Source organism: Macaca thibetana, chromosome 1 (assembly GCF_024542745.1).
Source record: "Macaca thibetana thibetana isolate TM-01 chromosome 1, ASM2454274v1, whole genome shotgun sequence".
Classification (NCBI taxonomy): Eukaryota; Metazoa; Chordata; class Mammalia; order Primates; family Cercopithecidae; genus Macaca; species Macaca thibetana.
The window spans coordinates 97,288,493-97,306,907 of NC_065578.1; the positions used below are offsets into that span (position 1 = coordinate 97,288,493).

At 36.4% G+C, this 18,415-nt stretch overlaps 1 protein-coding gene across 3 annotated transcripts in view; it reads right to left on the minus strand.

Moving 5' to 3' along the window:
- The window catches only part of DPYD (dihydropyrimidine dehydrogenase), an 861,482-nt gene that overhangs the window by 798,182 nt on the left and 44,885 nt on the right, over nt 1-18,415 (minus strand). For all 3 annotated transcript variants that reach the window (XM_050807345.1, XM_050807361.1, XM_050807352.1), the window contains one exon: nt 17,972-18,082. In XM_050807345.1, coding sequence (XP_050663302.1) covers nt 17,972-18,082 — 111 coding nt within the window. The remainder of the gene's footprint in view (nt 1-17,971; nt 18,083-18,415) is intronic.

Below are 18,415 nucleotides of genomic sequence, written 5' to 3' on the forward strand. Positions count from 1 at the left end.
AGCATATGATGAAAGTAAGGAAGTGCAGTATGTATATAACACGAAGCATAAAGAAAAGGTAGTGTGCAAATGCCTTGAGGCAGAAGGCTGTGGGAAGTGTTCCTAAAAAATCAAGGAAGCCAGAAGACAGTGACTAGGAGACTGGGAAAACAAGCAGCAGGAGATAAGGATAGAGGCTTGTAGGCTATATAAGGACCAGGTTTTACTCTGAGTGACATAGGAAGACAATGGAAAACATAATCTCTTTTGGGTTTCAAAATAACAATACAGTTGGGTGTTTTTTAATGTCTGAGGACAAGGGGAGAGGCAGAGAAACCAGATAGGAGAATATTAGCGTTCAATACTGTCATTAGACATGAGCAACAGAGGGTGACTTTGGAGAATCTCCATATCTCAAACATAAACACGATAAATTTATTAAACAAGTGCCTGCTTCTTCAGTCTGATATTGGTATTAAGAGCTCACATAGCTCTAAACTCTGTCCTAACTCTGGACCTCAGTTCTCACAACCAACCATTCAGTCTGCAGTGAACACTCCTCTACATCTTCTGTCTTATGTACTCAAAAAAGGAAGAACCATATGAATAATTATGGATTATGCCGCTGTTGACATGAGAAGAAAACTGCTTTGAAATGAAGGAAAGATTTGAGTTGTAGAAGACTTTAGGTAAGTGCAAAAGCAAAAATTAACTACTCAACAAAACACTAACAAACCAAACTCATCAGCACATTAAAAGGATCATTCACCATAGTCAAGTGGTATTTACCCCCAGGATGCAAGGATGGTTCAACATACACAAATCAGTAAGTGTGATATACCACATTAACAGAATAAAGGACAAAAACCATAGGATCATCTCAATTGATGCAGAAAAAAACACTGGACAAAACTGAATATCCTTTAATTACAAAAGCACTTTAAAAATTAGGTGAGAAAAAATGCACGTCAACACAATAAAAGCCATGTATCACAAGCTCACAACTAATATCATATTCAATGGTAAAGAGCTGAAAGCTTTTCCTCTAAGATCAGGAACAAGACAAGGATACCCACTTTTACCATTTCTATTTAACATAGTACTGAAAGTCTTAGCCAGAGCAATTAGGCAAGAGAAAGAAATAAAAGGCATCCAGAACGTAAAGGAAAAGGTTAAATTGTCTGTTTGCAGATGACATGGTCTCATGTATAGAAAACCCAAAAGCCTACACCAAAAATTAATTCAAACTAATACATTCTGTAAATTTAAAAGATACAAAATGAACATACAAAATTCAGTAACATATCTATACATTAACAATAAACCATCCAAAAAAAGAAATCAAGAAAACAATCCCATTTATAAGTAGCTAAAACATATATAATTAAGAATAAATGTATCCAAGGAGTTAAACTATTTATATTATGAAAACTATAAATCTTTTAAGAAAACAATTGAAGAAGAGAAACAAAAAGTGTAAAAGTTGCCAGAATCTAAATGGAGTCACCTGCATTAAATACCTCGACTAATGGGGCCAGAGTAGGCCATAAAGGAAGGGTTCTCACACACACTCTTGATAACAAGATACTATCTTGATAACAAGAACTATTACGAAAGACTTCAAATAATATCTGTAATTTATGACTAAAAGATAAAATATTATTCAAAGAAATCCAAGCTAAATGCTTAATCATCTGAACCAGAAGTCATTCCCAATATTTAGGCAAAACTAAAACATTAATAATGAAAAGTACTACTTAGTGAGCATTTACCATGTGCTAAACTTTGTATTATACCCTTTTTAAATTCCTTAGTTCTCAAAATAATGTAGTTAGATTTCCATAATTATCAATATTTCTATTTAACAGTGAAAGAAACTAGAGCTAGCTAGTTAAGATGAAGAATCATACCCAAGTTCAAGTTAGTAAATGTAGAGACGATTTCAGTTTGGGCATGTGGTGTCTGAGCCAGAGCTGATTATATTATACCCTACTGCCTCACACAACTTAATCGTAATTTCAACATATTCCATAAAAATAAAACACCTCTGGCTAGGTCATTAAAACTTGACATATAGCGCTGTGCTCCTTAGGATTTTTTGGTTGTCTGTATCTCAAACTTGTTTACATAGTTTAAGCCAATAAAAAGAGTCTATCCAAGAGTATCTCACAAAACATGAAGTTGCAAATCTCTCCCTACGCAAAGCTATGAGAAACCTGCGTAGCTTCTTTCTCTACAACTGCCTCTGTCTTCTCTCTCCTCAGCGTGGCCTTTTCTGATTTTTAGTACATGTCGCAAGTGGAAAATGGCCACCCTGCAGCACCAAGCTTTCATTTTTTTCCTGCTCAAACAGTCCAGAATGAAAAAGGATCTCTTGTCATAGATATCTAGGAGAGAACCTGATTTACCCAGCCTGGGGCAGTTCTCTCCATCAGATTCAAGTGGTCAGAATCAGGGCCAGTTAGGTGGTACAAAGAAAGCTTCAAGGGTGTATACCAATAAACTTGTGGATTTCTCAGGCAGGTACCTTCAGAACTATATATCACAGTCAAATTTATCCAGAATTTTTGATAAATATTCATATCTTGTAGGAAAGAATACTATAAATAAGAAACATAATAAAGGAAACAATCCAAAGAGGCTGTACATGAGGGGGTCAGAATACGTCACCCCAAAATATGCCACCTTGGCATAAGGACCATTTTGAGCTGAAGGCACTTAAGAAATAAGAAACTGCAAAAAGAGCTCTTTGCTCTTTGCTCTCTCCCTATCTGCCTAAAAGCAGACATAAATTTCCTTTTGTGAAGGTGTTCCCCTCCCTTCTCCCATATCAGGAGGAGAACAACCCTTATCACTCGATACAGAAAGTTGGCACCAAGATGGATTTGCACAAACAACCCTTACTAAAATAGCCCTTATCTTCCATTAGTATCCCTCATATATTTATCTTCCCACAATTTATCACCCCTAGAATCCCAAACCCCTTTTCCTTTGTGTTATCACTTCTGCACAATTTATCTCTCTTTATTAAAATGGTATTGTAAGCCCCTGGGTTTAACTGCTTCTTTCTGTCTTCATTTCTTTCATGTGAAGGCTTTGTGCACATATCAATTAAAATATGAACATCAAATAAAATGTGTATGCATATTCTCCTGTTAATCTGTCTTTTGTCAGTTTAATTCACATGCCCCAGCCACTGAACATAAGAGGTTAAAGGAAAAACTTTTTCTTCCCCTACATACATTACACATGTATGTAGTATATACAGTTACTGATATTTGGAGCTCCATATTCAAATATTGACATAGGAATTTTAACTACTGATTCAATTTGCAAATGTTGGATAGATACTAACATTTTTAGGGTAAATCACATGACATATTCTGGGGAACGGGTTAGCAAAATCTAAATAGATATTAGAAATTTGAAAGAAAAGAGAAAATAATCCATTCTGTCTCACTAACGACTACTGAATCAAAGCATGACCACGCAAATAGGGTGTAACGCATTTCTTTTTTTTTGTAATTAAAGCAACTTCAAGAAAGGTAACATTAAAAATATCCTGGCTTAATGAAAACAAAAATATGAAATGCAGTTAGGATGTGTGGATCTTTATCATGTTATATAAAAATACAAATATTTCAAAATTCATAAACTTCAATAATGGAGAGCTATGACAGCAGAGTTCCACATTTTTGTTCATATTCATTTTAAGTGCATGACTGCAGGAAGGTGTTTCTCATGTTATTTCTCTATGGTCCCTGATATTCAAAGTAGTACATGCAATATTAATGATCTCACTTTTGTGAGTATACAGCATACACCACATTCCCACCTAAAGAAAAGCTCCTCAATTCCTAATCATTTCAATAGGCTCTAATGTAATATTTCCTACACTGGAAATCACAGCACTTTATTTAAGGAAATCAGTTTGGCCAAGTGAGCTCTGTGGAGTGCAGCCTGCACAGACGTCAGTTCAAAGGATCAGATGTCAAAGTGCTCCCTCTAATGTCCCTTAATCATCACTCCGATTAGTGCATGAATGGGACTGTGATTAAAAACGCTGCTGCCATTGTCTACCTATTCAGGCGTCTAGCATTCTACGTGGGTTCCAGCGATTAGTGTTTGAATAGAGGAACGATTAGAAAGACAGCTGCCATTGTATGCCCATTCGGGAAAACAGCAAAACTCACATATTTATTTGCTATGAGCACCAAATAAATGTTTTGCAAAGGTAAAATATACCATTAGACTCTAAAGACAATTTTGCTGATTTCTTTTGTTCAGAGCACTGTATTTTCCCATATGCAAAGACATTTCTTATTTGCAAATACTGTAATATGCTTCATTAATATCTTTTAAAATATACATATTTTGTTTTTATAGAAAGTCTTAACACACATCTGCTTTATTATATACTACTTATTGACCTATAATGCATCATAAAATTCCAGCTTAATATTTATGATTATGCAAAGAATTTCTGTGTAAACAAATTCAATCTATTTGGTTCCAGATCTTTTGGATCCCTTCTCAATATTCTTGGACTAATATGTAGTCTATAAGAACAACTTCTTCTCCCAAGAGAAATTTCCTTGTCAGACACGGAGAATAAATATTTCACTCTTGGGCCATTATAAGAGAGGGAACACATTTCAGGTTAGCAGTTAGTAGCCCCGCAGGAGCTCACACAAGAGAGCTTCGGCCAGAGTGGAATTCCCCATGACAATACACACCTCTAGCCTATGATAAAAACTCTCCAAGACCCAGGCATCATGTTGAGGCTTTTTGGAGAAGGGAGAAATACAGCCAAAAAAAAAAATCACAGAAAAAGAATCCATCCATATGCACATATAAGACACTGCTCAAAAAAATTTTGTGGCTGTTTCTCTCTCCTTTCTGTTTCTGCCTGTCTCTGTAGAATTATGCTACTAGGAAATTTCTGGGCAATAGAGGAAATACTCTGTCTTCCATTACCATCCTCAGTATCTTGCTGCTCAGTACTTTTCCATGGTTTTTCCATACACATTGTTCTTCTCTATCCACTATCATGATAGGCTTCCATATGTAGTAACAGAAACCTCAGAGCATCCCCCTTATAAATGCTGATACTGATAAGCAATAATACTTATAGAAGGTTATATATATATATGCCAGCCAGGATTTTAAGAATACTATGCACATTCACTCATTTACTCTATCAGGTAGATATTATTATCTTCACTTAGAGATGAGGAAATGGAGACAGTAATGGAATTAGAAATTTACTGAAGGTCATACTCTACTAAATGGCAAAACCAATAATTTGAGCTAAGCAGTTTATCTCTAGAGCTAACTCTCTTAACCAACCTCTCTACTGACAACTGAGCTCTTTAGGTTCCACTGCTTTCCCTCATAAAAACTCAACCTCAAAGATAAGGAAGCTGTGAAGGAAAAATTTTCCTTCTTTTGCAAATAAAGCTAATTGAAATACACCTTACTTAGGGGAAAGTTTTTTCCAGTTCAATTTAAACCCTGAGTAGATAACTATACTTCATTAAACATAAAGTTGTTTAAAAAAAATAAAGAGCACTCTGCTTAACCATTATTAAAATTTCAAACAAGTGAAGAACAAAATAAAAGTAACAAGGCTGATGGCTGACAATTACAAACGAGTTTAATTTGTGTGTCACATGGATGTAGAGAAAGTAGTAATCAGTCTGAAATAAATAATTAAAGCAAAGCATTTTTGTAACAGCCTCAGGAAATTAAGAGTTAACACTTTTATTCTTTTTAGTCAATTACCATCTTATTACATATTTCTGCCTGGAGAATAAATCTCTGACAATACTAGTCCATGTGTGGAATGAAGCACTAGGAAAACACATACTTTTAAAGAGGGATACTAATATATATAAAAACTCTAAATTACAGCATATCACAAACAAAGAATGTGCCTTTTAAACATATAGCATGCACTTATCAATGAAATAACCAGACTATAGAACTTCTCTAGAAAAAAATATTTATCATCATCATCATTGTCACTACTCTGTGGAGAGGTCCTCAGCATCATCTCTTGATACCTTCCTTCATGCTCCAGTCTATGACTTCAGCCATGCAGTACTGATACTGTTTTAGTACTTTAACTTCAATCAGTATGCTCCGCTCCCCCATCTTCAGACTTTCAGATACAAGTTTTCTACTCTCGTGAAATTTCTCTTTTTCCCTCCTTTCTTCCTTCCTTCATCTTTATTTTCAATTTAAATTCTGGTTTCTCGGGAAGGCCAACCTTGAATCCTGAGACCAGGCTATGGTACTTCAGCGATAACTCCCATGGAAGGCTGCACTGACAAAACCTGATTGTGGGATTGCGAGGTGACAATGTGCTAGCAGCCCTCACTCTCAGCACCTCCTTGGCCTCAACATCCACTCCGGGGGTTCTTGAGGAGCCCTTCAGCCCACCACTGCACCGTGGGAGCCCCTCTCTGGGCGGGCTGAGGCCGGAGCCGCCTCACTCTGCTTGCAGGGAGACGTGGAGGGAGAGGCCCAGGCCAGAACTGGGGCTGCAAGTGATGCTGGCAGGCTAGTGCGGTTCTGGCGGTCGTGAGTGTGGGTTCGGCGGGCGTGGGCGTGGGCTCGCCAGCCCGGGGCAGTGAGGGGCTTAGCACCCGGGCCAGCAGCTGCAGAGGGTGCACCGGGTCCCCCAGCAGTGCGGCCTGCTGACGCTGTGCTCAAGTTCTCGCGGGCCTCAGCTGTCTCCCCACGGGGCAGGGCTCCAGACCGGCAGCCCATCATGCCGGAACCTCCCTCACCCCCCACCCTCCCCCAGCAGTGGGCTCGGTGGGGCCCGAGCTTCCCCGATGAGCGCAGCCCCCTGCTCCCCGACACCCGGTCCTATCCAGAGCCCAAGGGCTGAGGAGTGCAGGGGCAGCTGGGGACTGCCAGGCAGCTCCGCCTACAGCCCCGGTGCAGGATCCACTCGGTGAGGCCAGCTGAGCTCCTGAGTCTAGTGGGGACCTGGGGAACTTTTATGTCTAGCTAACAGATGGTAAAGCACCAATCAGCACTTTGTGCCTAGCTCAGGGTTTGTAAATACACCAATCAGTACTCTGGGTCTAGCTCAAGGTTTGTAAATACACCAATCAGTACTCTGGGTCTAGCTCAAGGTTTGTAAATACACCAATTGGTACTCTGTATCTAGCTAAGGTTGTATCTAGCTAACCTAGCGGGGACTTGGAGAACTTTTCTGTCTAGCACTCCGTGTCTAGCTCAAGGATTGTAAACTCACCAATCAGCACTCTGTGTCTAGCTCAAGGATTGTAAACACACCAATCAGCACTCTGTCAAAACAGACCAATCAGCTCTCTGTAAAATAGACCAATCAGCTCTCTGTAAAATGCACTGATCAGCAGGATGTGGGTGGGGTCAGATAAGGGAATAAAAGCAGGCTGTCCCAACCAGCCAGCAGCAACCCACTTGGGTCCCCTTCCACACTGTGAAAGCTTTGTTCTTTTGCTCTTTGCAATATATCTTGCTGCTGCTCACTCTTTGGGTCCATGCTGCCTTTATGAGCTGTAACACCGCAAAGGTCTACAGCTTCACTCCTGAAGCCAGCAAGACCACGAACCCACTGGGAAGAATGAACAACTCCAGATGCGCTGCCTTTAAGAGCTGTAACACTCATCGCGAGGGTCCCCGGCTTTATTCTTAAAGTCAGCGAGACCATGAACCCACCAATTACAGACACAAAATTAGGTTAACACCTGTGCAAATGCCCAGTTAGTTGTCTGGGCAAAAACCGTTTTGTCCCTTTCCCATGACTTATCACAGCGGCTGGCACATGTTAGATCTTCCATTAATATTTAGTAATTAATATATATGTACAATTTAGATTCAAATATTTATACTATATAAGTCTTAAAGTGAAATAATTTATATGTAGTGGTGTTATAGAAATGAAAAGTGTGATGCAAAAAATTAATTCTTTAAGTGGGTTCATTACTCTGGAAGGTAACATTTCCAGCAATTGAATTATTGCCCAAAATGTTCAGGAGATGATACTCAGAGTTCATACTTCATACATACATGTATATATATAAACAATGGAAACCAATCAATAGCTTCATATTTTACTTGCTATTTCAGGGTACACTTTTTTTTTTTTTTTTTTTTTTTTTTTGAGGTGGAGGCTCACTCTGTCGCCCAGGCTGGAGTGCAGTGGCGCGATCTCGGCTCACTGAAAGCTCCGCCTCCCGGGTTCACGCCATTCTGCCTCAGCCTCCCGAGTAGCTGGGATTACAGGCACCCGCCACCACGCCCAGCTAATTTTTTGTATTTTCAGTAGAGATGGGGTTTCACCATGTTAGGATGGTCTCGATCGCCTGACCTCGTGATCTGCCCACCTCGGTCTCCCAAAGTGCTGGGATTACAAGCGTGAGTCACCGCGCCCAGCTACACTTTGTACTCTTATAGAAATCTAGGTGTATGTTAGTAGAAGAAACTACATAAAAGTTCTTCAAAATAATATCAAAATACATTTTTATATACGTGTAGATTGAGCAATTCACTTATCTCATCTCCTCCAAGCTTCATATTTCCCATTAATAAAAAGAGGATAATAATTATAATAATTAACAAAATAACAGTAATAATTCTCATCCACCAGAATATAAGTTCTGGCAGAGTAAAGTACACGTTGTATTCTCAGCACCAAAAGCAGTATTTAACATACACTGAGAACTCAGTAAATATTCAATTAATTGTTATTTATTGCATACTTACTATATATCTGGCACCATTTCAGGAGCTGACGATACAGTTGCGAACAAAACAGGTCTTCATAGACCTTACATTCTCATGGGGAGAAAATAACTAAACAACCGAACAAGTAAAATATGAAAAATAGTATGTTACATGGCAATATGTTCTATGAAGAAAATTAAAGCAGGAAAGGGAATATAAGGAGTAAATGCATGAAGTAATACTTGCTTCATAGAGTTGTTCATCAACTAATTTAGTTATTATAAAGAGCCTGGTTCACTATCCACCATCCTCATTGTCTTCATCATCACCATTATCATCATTATTACTTGAGATACTGTTACAGAGTATAGCACTGTGTCACACAGCTTAATCCTTTGTTAGATGCACTCCCTAAATTATAGAACTTCAGAAAAAAATAAGTGAAATGTAGTTGCTTCTCAGCACAGAGATGGAAAGAATATATGAGAAACTGAATCATGTAATCTAAATTAGGCATTTATATCAGATACTCAAAAATGTTTTGTGTACAATAAATATATCATAAATTCATAAGGAAGGAGAACTACAAATATTTTACAGATCATGAACATTTATGCCACTTATGTTTACATAATTTACTTGCAGAACTAGGTGCATACAGGGTTTTTCTCAAATCAAGATGCCATAAGCAAACAGATCTTTCTACACAAATGTCTACCAATTTTCAGTTAAATTAATTTGGGACATGGAAATAATATATTTGAGAATCCTTAAAAATGATGTGATTCAGATCTCAGAGGAATTGCTTTTTATTCTGTAATTTATTATTACAAGAGAAAATTATCCTAAACTAAGTTGAACTGCATTCTTGCAGTTACTAGGACCATTGTCCATATACCTATGTTTTTATTTTCAATGAGTTTCCTTTTCATGAATTTCCAGCGCTATGAAAAGCTATCAGATCTACCAACAACATTAATAAAAACTGAAGAACATTTGCTTTAGTCAAAATATTTTCTGCCTTCTCTCCATACATGCTTTATTTTATAGTGCTAAGACAATACAGACTGTTAAGTATGTCATTTTTACATACTAACAACAAAAAATACTGCTAAATAAACTGATACAAACTTTCTTATCAGATTAACTATAAAATGAAATTAATTCCAGAGATGTGAAACTGTGATAAAATACGCATCAGAGAATTGATCAAACATGGTAAATATGGCAAGTTCCAAAATGCCATACTGATTCATTGTTCCATGCAGAAATGAAATCCAAATGGCATAAAAACATTAAATGAATGCATGTTATACATTTAATTGTCTTCTTTTATTTTATGTTAGTTATAATACAGTGTTGTTGATAATAGCATTTTTAGTGTCAAGAATTGCCCTGAGTTTTCTTGCCTAGATGACAAAGTGATTATTTTTGCTACCAACATAACAAAAGAAAATCTGGGCAGCAACAGGCATGAATAATTTGGTTTTTGACATAGTAATAATGAGAAACCAATACAATATCCAGGTGGAACTATCTTAAGAAGCATCTGGATACAGACGGGATCTTGGATGGAGATATTCATTCAGCTGTTAATAAACACATAGATGGGCATTAAAACTATGGAGTGAATGCAGTTATCAAGAGAGGCATAATTGAGATTTTCCACTGTTGCCATCTTGAAATCTACAACTAGACTCTAAACTTTCTACCCAAAATGCCTTTGTATAAGCAGCCAGTTATTATTTTAAAATAAATATTTGTTATATGTCAGAATTCATACAATGAAAGACTCCACCTCAACTTCAAAATTACAAGGTCTACAATATGTGTAAATGACCACAAGGTAAGGTTTTAACCTCAGTATCCCTGTTCTACTTAAAGCTTTATACTTTGAAGGGATTTCTAGGTAGTCACTTTTCACAGTATATTTTTCCCTAATTTTTTTCCCTCTGCTGAAATTTTAAGCTTGCATTTTCTTTAAAGTGTTATTTTCTTCAATTTTCCATATGCAAAATTAATTACTAAATTTCACATTAATAACATCTAACATTTGTTAGAAATAAGAAAGCTGTTGCTCGGTAATGATCACTTAAAATATATTTACTTCAAAATAAACTTTTATTTTTCTAATTCATTGCAATGTTCTCAACAAATGCCACAGGACAATTGTTTTCAAAATGTATGTATGCCATTTATGCTTACATAATTTACTTGTAGAACTAGTTGAATACAGGGTTTTTCTCAAATCAAGAGGCTATAGGCAAACTGATCTCTTTATTCAAATGTCTACCAATTTTGAGTTAAATTAATTTGAGGACAGGAAAATAATAATATATTTAGTAATATATTATTAACAGTAAAATCATACCATATCAAGCATTCCAAAACACCCAATAATGTGTCATGACTGGTAGTGCAATTCAGAAGTTAATGTAATGACCAGGAAATCCCACACAGTGAGCCAGCAAGTACTTCTGACTCAACCTGGACATCCAAATCCATCTGGGTCCCTACTGTGGTTTTGGGGTTGCTACTGAAGTTTAAAACCTGCAGAGACATTACTGGGTCCTGAGGCTGGCTGGTACCTCAAGAACAGTGGAAGAAGCCCTTTGGGCCAGTAACAGGGTGAGCTAAGTGCGGCCCTGTGTTACTAAATTTAAGTTGGCCCTCAGTTTTAGGATCATGCAAGCAAGTACTGTCCCAGCTTCCCAACATGGGGTTCCTCGGGCATTGCCTGCCTTCGCCTACCTTTCCATAATCTTTCCCATCCCAAATAGGAACTTACTCTGCCATCTCTCCCTACTCCACCAGCCTTCATTTGAGAACTTACTGGATGGAGGGCAGGAGATGATCATCATTCCTGATAAACTCAAATTCAAAATCAGTCTTTATGGGGTGGTTGTAGTTATGCTACCATCCCTTCCCATTCCTCCTATAAATTTATACCTATTAGGCAGAGAGGCCACTGGGTTTTCATTTCTTGAAAGAAAGAATACAACTACAGAAAGCAGAGAAACAAAGAGTGTTTCTTTTGGGCTTAGAATTTTAGAAGTCACGTTTTCAGAAAAATTGAAAGGACTTCAGTGATTGACAGTGGATTTAGGAGGAAATGGGTGATAAGTTAAAAGTTACTTTTTCTTCCACTCCCATCCTTCCCAGTCAGCCTATATAAATATTTAACAGACAGAGAGACAAAATGAGGACCAAAAGTAAGGGAAGGGCCCAGAGATATTGGCAGATCTTGGAAAAAGAGCATCAATGCCCAGCTCCTTAGGCTACTCTCAGAGGGCTGACAAATACCAGGTGTGGGAAAATCAAAGATGGAGAATCTGTGACTCATCGACAAACGAAGCCCTAGGAGAGCAGATTGAACCATGAACTTCCCTAAGCCCCAGTGTTGAGTGGAACATCAGAATGACTGTCACCTTATCAAGAACGGCTTCAAAGTAGTAGAGATGCGAGGGATAGAAAGGGATCTAATGAATGAAAATGAAGGATGACTCCAAAGTCCCCATGATGGTGACCAGTGGGAAGATGGCATGAAAAATCAGCTGGGCTTACCTCACAGCCCACACTTGCCAGCAACCCTCGTAAAACTTAGATATCCGCCCAGAGAAATAAGGGGTGAGGGGGACAAGTAGGGAAAAATGAATCCTACAAGTGACACCCAGGTTTCCACTCTCACAAATACTCACAGTAGAATTAAGTTCAGTTACAAGAAAATAAAAGAGGTCATGTTACTTGCACGCATGAGTTTCTAGGTGGATATCTGTATTCTCTACACAAACCCTGCATTTTTCACATACTGAAAGAGATATTTAGTTGCAAATAATCTGTTTTTACTTTTTTATTTCCGAAACTCTTTCAATTATTGTCTATTTTTGGAAGAAAATAATTGTCAACAATTAAAAAACCAAGCTCATGCTTGAGAAAGTATTTTCAAACATACAACAAGAGGCAAGGGTAGAAGAGGTATTGCTTTCTTACTGGGTATCTGGTGAAAAGTTTATTTACTTTGGAGCTTAAAAATAAAAATTCACATTGTGAATATGATATGTCAATGGAGGAACATATATTCTCCATCAATTTTAACAGATCCCAGTAGCTGGCTATCCATCAAAGAGTGAATGAGATTGAATGCTAAGTGGATTTCATCTCTTAATAGCCATGTAAACTTGAAAAGGAAAAATGGTGCCAGCAGACAAGGCAAACCTTAAGTATAATTTCCAAAAGTATAAAAATCAACCATATTTGGAACATAAGAAATAATATATTATTAGAAAAACATATTAACTTATCCTTCCTCCATGGAAGTCCCCCACTATGCTCTTGCGGTTCTCATCTCACCTCTCAAAGTGCTTATTAACTAAATTCTCATCTCTGCCTGCCTTTTCCATGCTATGTTCAGTGCCATGCTGAGCCACACTGGAGCCTGAGGCAAAAGGAAAAAGGTGTGTACCTATATATATTTATTATTATTTTTATTTTTCTTGATTACTGAGTCTTTTGTTAGTCCCTTATATTTTACACCTCAGGCCAGTGCCTCACGTGCCTCACCCTAATTTCTGCCCTAATCCCAAAGGTCTAACCTGCACCCTCTTTCCACTTTACACACTCTTCCTGGGTAACTCTCCCCCTAGGCTTTTAGTTATTTATGTATATCCTGATGATTCAAAAATTATTTATCTCCATCCCAGGCCCTTTACTAATCTACAACTTTTGCAGTGATCCACAGGCACAAGGATTTCAAATAATCCAAAAGTGAGTGTAGTATTTACCCTCAATTTATGCTATAAACAAACATACACATAAAGTCAACTCTCAAGTCATACGTGTTTTATCTCCTAAATAAATTCAAGCTCATCCTCCCTCCTGGTCTTCATCATCTGTCTTCCAACTTTTTAAATCCAGTCCCAGAGACCTTGCCTCCAATCTTTTCATTAAATCCATCATCCACACCGAAAGCTAGACTGATTCACCTAAAGGCAAATATGATAAACTCACAACGATCATTAAAATTCCTTAACTGTTCTTCCTTTGAAAGAGTATTATTACTATTTATTGGTATTTCAGCCTTCTTCAAAACAACATGAGAACTTCTTGGCAAGGCCTGTGTCACGTGAATTCCAATGTGGCAAGTGGCACAGATAATAAATGTGAAACAAACGAGTGACTGAGATTGTGAAGCTCATGCAAGAAAAAAATATTTATCAAAACCCATATATCATTTAGTTATTTTCATTGTCTACAAGGAAAATAAGTCAATGATTTTCTTTTATTTCCTTATTCAAAAAACTTCTACTAAAAGAGCTCTCTGGCAATTGCATGGGTTCAGTCTCTAGTTCCACCATTCAGTTGTGGAACTGTGAATAGGTTTCTTAGGCTTCCATGTGCTTCAGTTCCCTCATCTATGAATGGATGATAAAATATAATATCTACCTGACAGGGTGCTTCTGAAGCTTAAATGAATTACTTCACAACAAGCATTGAAAATTTTTAATGTATATTATAGCTTATTCTCATTTTATTTTTTTATGGTGAGCACCTTGTATGTGTCATGCATTTAGAACAAATTTGCTAAAATTCTTAAAAAAACATGTCTAATACTTGGCTAATTGGCGGTCTTTAACTGCCTTTCCTTTTAATTTTCACCCAGCATAAGTTTTCTGATTTGTAATATTTTCTGGTCTTCAAAAATTGCTGAGGGAAAATGAGTACAAAATATTTATATAATTAGGATAGTTCAACATTTTCAAAAATGGCAAAAATAAACAGCAGTTACGGAACACCTGCTTAAACTATACTGGAAATAACTGCTTCATGCTTCATTAACCAGTATAAACATGTTTGCCAGTTTAAATCCCCTACTGAAGTCAGAATTTCCAATTAGTACTATAAGAGTATTAAACTACCAAGTGAAGATAGTCCTGGGCAATAATTTCAGAACTGCCATTCTTAAGGCACTTTTACAGGTCAAACAGATGCTTATTTTCTAAGAAGCCTATAATTTACTTATTAAGTCACATTTGTGTCTATTTTAATAAACGATCTTAGACTACTTATTTTTCTGGATTTTATTCGCCTCTGAGAAGCATTCAATACAGTGCCTGAAATATAGATGCTTCAAGCACCAAATAAATAGAAAAAAGGAAGGAAGAAGGCAGATAGTAAGAGAGGACTATATAATGCCTGAAGAAAAACTTTTCCAATTGTTGGGTCCAATTATAACTCTGTTTTTGGTAAGTAAACATAAGAAAAATATAGCAGATATAGATATAGATGATAGATATAGATATAGATATAGATTGAGAGACAGTAATGCAGGCTAGAAATATAAAGGAATCTTCAATCTAAAGATAGTATTACAAGTAAGGAGATAATAAGATAACCAATGTAGTGACTATTTTAAAAGAAAGAAAGAGTTTGAGCTCTGGGCACTGAAATATCTAAGGGGTGAGAGGAGAAATAATCAACAAAGAAGTGAAGAAAAACAAGATAGGAGATGTCAGTGAGGTAAGAAGAAAACTTTTTCATATCTCATCAGTTACTGCTTACTGGCTAGCTAGTGGGGATAAAAGTTCCGGCATCCTATTTGGGTCTTTATGAATTGAAAAACAAACCATATGTTTTGGTGACACTTTCATTCAATTCTTTATGCCACCATGAAGAGGATAATAACAAATGGGAAAAGAACAGTATTATTTAACCACACTGAGAATAACTTTCAACCCTAGCTTCATATTTCACTTTTGGGAATAAACCTCACTGCTCTGAGAAATTCATGAATGTCACAGAGAGTCTTCAAACTAATAGATATCAGTGCAATAAATCTGACCTTATAAATTGAGATTATCATTTTAACACAGATGTAAAGTTTCCATTTTATTTTTATACTAATACTCATAGAAGACGTGAAATATACAAAAGTGCCAAAAAATATATAATCAATATTAACATTTCAGTATTTTTTTTGTTCTTTGTAGATATATATAAAGGTATGGTTATGTGTAAGTGTACACAATCACTATTGAATAGTGATGTTAAATCCTTTTACCATGTAATGCAGACAGAATTTATCCAGATTATTTCAAAAACATTTTAATGATTGCACAATATACCACTGAATTAATTTACTCTAATTTGCTTAACCATGACCCACTGGTTGGAATTCAGTGGGATTTCCCCTACATTTGTCTCCACTGAATAAATAATGCCTAAGATAATCCTCTTTGTACTTAATTCTTTACCTACATTCCTAATTCTTTCCTTCAGATATGTTATTAGAAAATAAATTACTGGTATAAGTGATAATTTAAAATTATTGTTATGAACTGAACTATATCTCCCCAAAAATCTTATGTTGAAGTCCTAACTAACCCCCCCCCGTCTCAAAATGTAGCTATATTTGGAGAGAGAGTCTTTAAAGAGGTAATTAATTTAAAATGAGGTTATTAGCGTATGTCCTAATACAACATAGCTGATGTTCTTATTTGGACACAAGCACACCCCAAGTGAAAACTCAGGGAGAAGACACCATCTACAAGCCAAGGAGAGAGGCCTTGAAGAAATCACCTTGATCCGGGACTCCTAACTTCCAGAACTGTGAGAAAATAAGTCTCTGTTGTTTAATCCACCTAGTCTGTGGTATCCTGTTATAGCATCCCTAGGTATAAATAGCATCCCTATGTAAATTGCTTTTATAAATATTTGTGTCAATATATATTTGACAGAGAAAACTGACCTCACTGCGCCTTGGTCATTATTTTTAAAACGATAAAATAACCTCAATGTATAGGATCACATTATGAGATACAAATGCTAATTTCCATAAAATAACAACAACAGCAATCATAATAAAGAAAGTCTCCATTTCAAAATAAAATCCTGACCATAAATAGTTTGAAAACTTATAAATATGAGACATTAGGGAAGTCACATAGTGTCTCTTGATCATAATTCTCAGACCTTTAAAAATTAGAGATTTAGGCTTGATAGTCTTTAAGGGCTTTCAAGTTTAAAAATTAGGAGATTCTTTTTTCAGTGTTCTTCAATTGTTCTTATCATTATACTGGGTCATGCCTTGTAAGCGGCCTATTCCTTGAACAACTTGAACCACACTGTTTTCCTTTTAGAGACCTCTACTAGAAGTATCATGGTAGAAAGCAAAGCTCCCAAAACTGGACCAAGAAAAACTGAATTCAAAATCGAGGTCTGTAATTAAGTGTCTATGGGATCTTTTCACGCAATATTGTTTCTCTGTTTCTATTTCTTTTTTCATTCAAAAAATTTGCCCTGTGGCTGGTGATAGAAAAACTAAAAATTAGATAAATACAAGTACACATGAGCACACACCCTCAATTCCCATCCTCAAAGAGTTCATGATATAAGAAGAAGGAAAGAAGTACATAAACTAAAATCATACATTCTATAAGAAAGTATATACAAAGTTCCAATAGAGCTAATGTTAAGCTAATACTACTGTCTCACTCATTAATTTGGGAATATTAATTTGGGGTAAATTAACTTGGGGAAATCAGGTAAAAAGGCATTTCTTTCAAAATTTAAAAATGTATATAACCTTAAGATGGAATTTCTAACATCGCCTTTAAGGTTGTACTTATATCCCATCTATGGTCTCACAGTTCCAGCTCTATAATCACCTTCTAGATACAGTTAAACAAAGTTCTAGCAGTAATCTCAGAGAAATGCTGTTTTGCTCCTGTACCTCACCTAGAAATATTAGGTGTTCATATTATTAGATGTTCATAGAACATCTAATGTTCATATATTCTGTAAGAGTGTATTTTTAAAGTCCACAGATACCAGTGTATCTATAACTTCCTTCATTTAGCCTATATCATTAATATGAAAACCCTTCTGTATCATTGTGTCAACAGGCAAAACAATTTTGAGACTAATTTTAAAGATTTTGAGAAAAGAAATTTTGGCACCAAACTAAATTTACAGGTTGCATATCTCTTATCGAAAATGCTTAACACCAGAATTGTTTCAGATTTGGGTTTTTTGAATTTTCATATTTCGGTTACTCAACCTGCATATAATTTGTTTTCAGGAGATTTTTTTAAAGCAATGTAATTAAAAATACACTTTCAAACTTGTTCAAATATTAAATATTTAAAATATTTTTTAAATCACAGCTGTACTTTAATACCTAATTGTATTTCTAAGTGCATGTAAAATCTTGTCTTACAATGTGTGGAGTGAGATAATTTTCAGCATGAAATAGTGTATCTGTGGTACTTACAAAGCAGTTCTTATCAGGATTTCTTTTCCAATGTTTCTTGTCTAATTTCTTGGCCGAAGTGGAACGCAGAGTTGCATGAGTTTGTGTTCGAGGATTTAAAGCCAGGATGCTCTAAAGATAGCATAAACAATGTGTAAATACACAGAAATATGTTGGCATTCATTTAAACTTATTTTTATTTTATTTTATTTTTTATTTTGAGACAGGGTCTCTCTCACTTTGTCACCCAGGCTGGAGTGCAGTGGTACAATCTCAGCTCACTGCAACCTCTGCCTTCCAGGCTCAGGCAATCCTCCCACCTTATCCTCCCGAGTAGCTCGGACTACAGGTGCATGCTACCACCCCTGGCTAATTTTTGTATTTTTAGTAGACATGAGATTTTGCCATGTTGCCCAGGCTGGTCTTGAACTCCTAGACTCAAGTGATCCACCTGCCTCAGCCTCC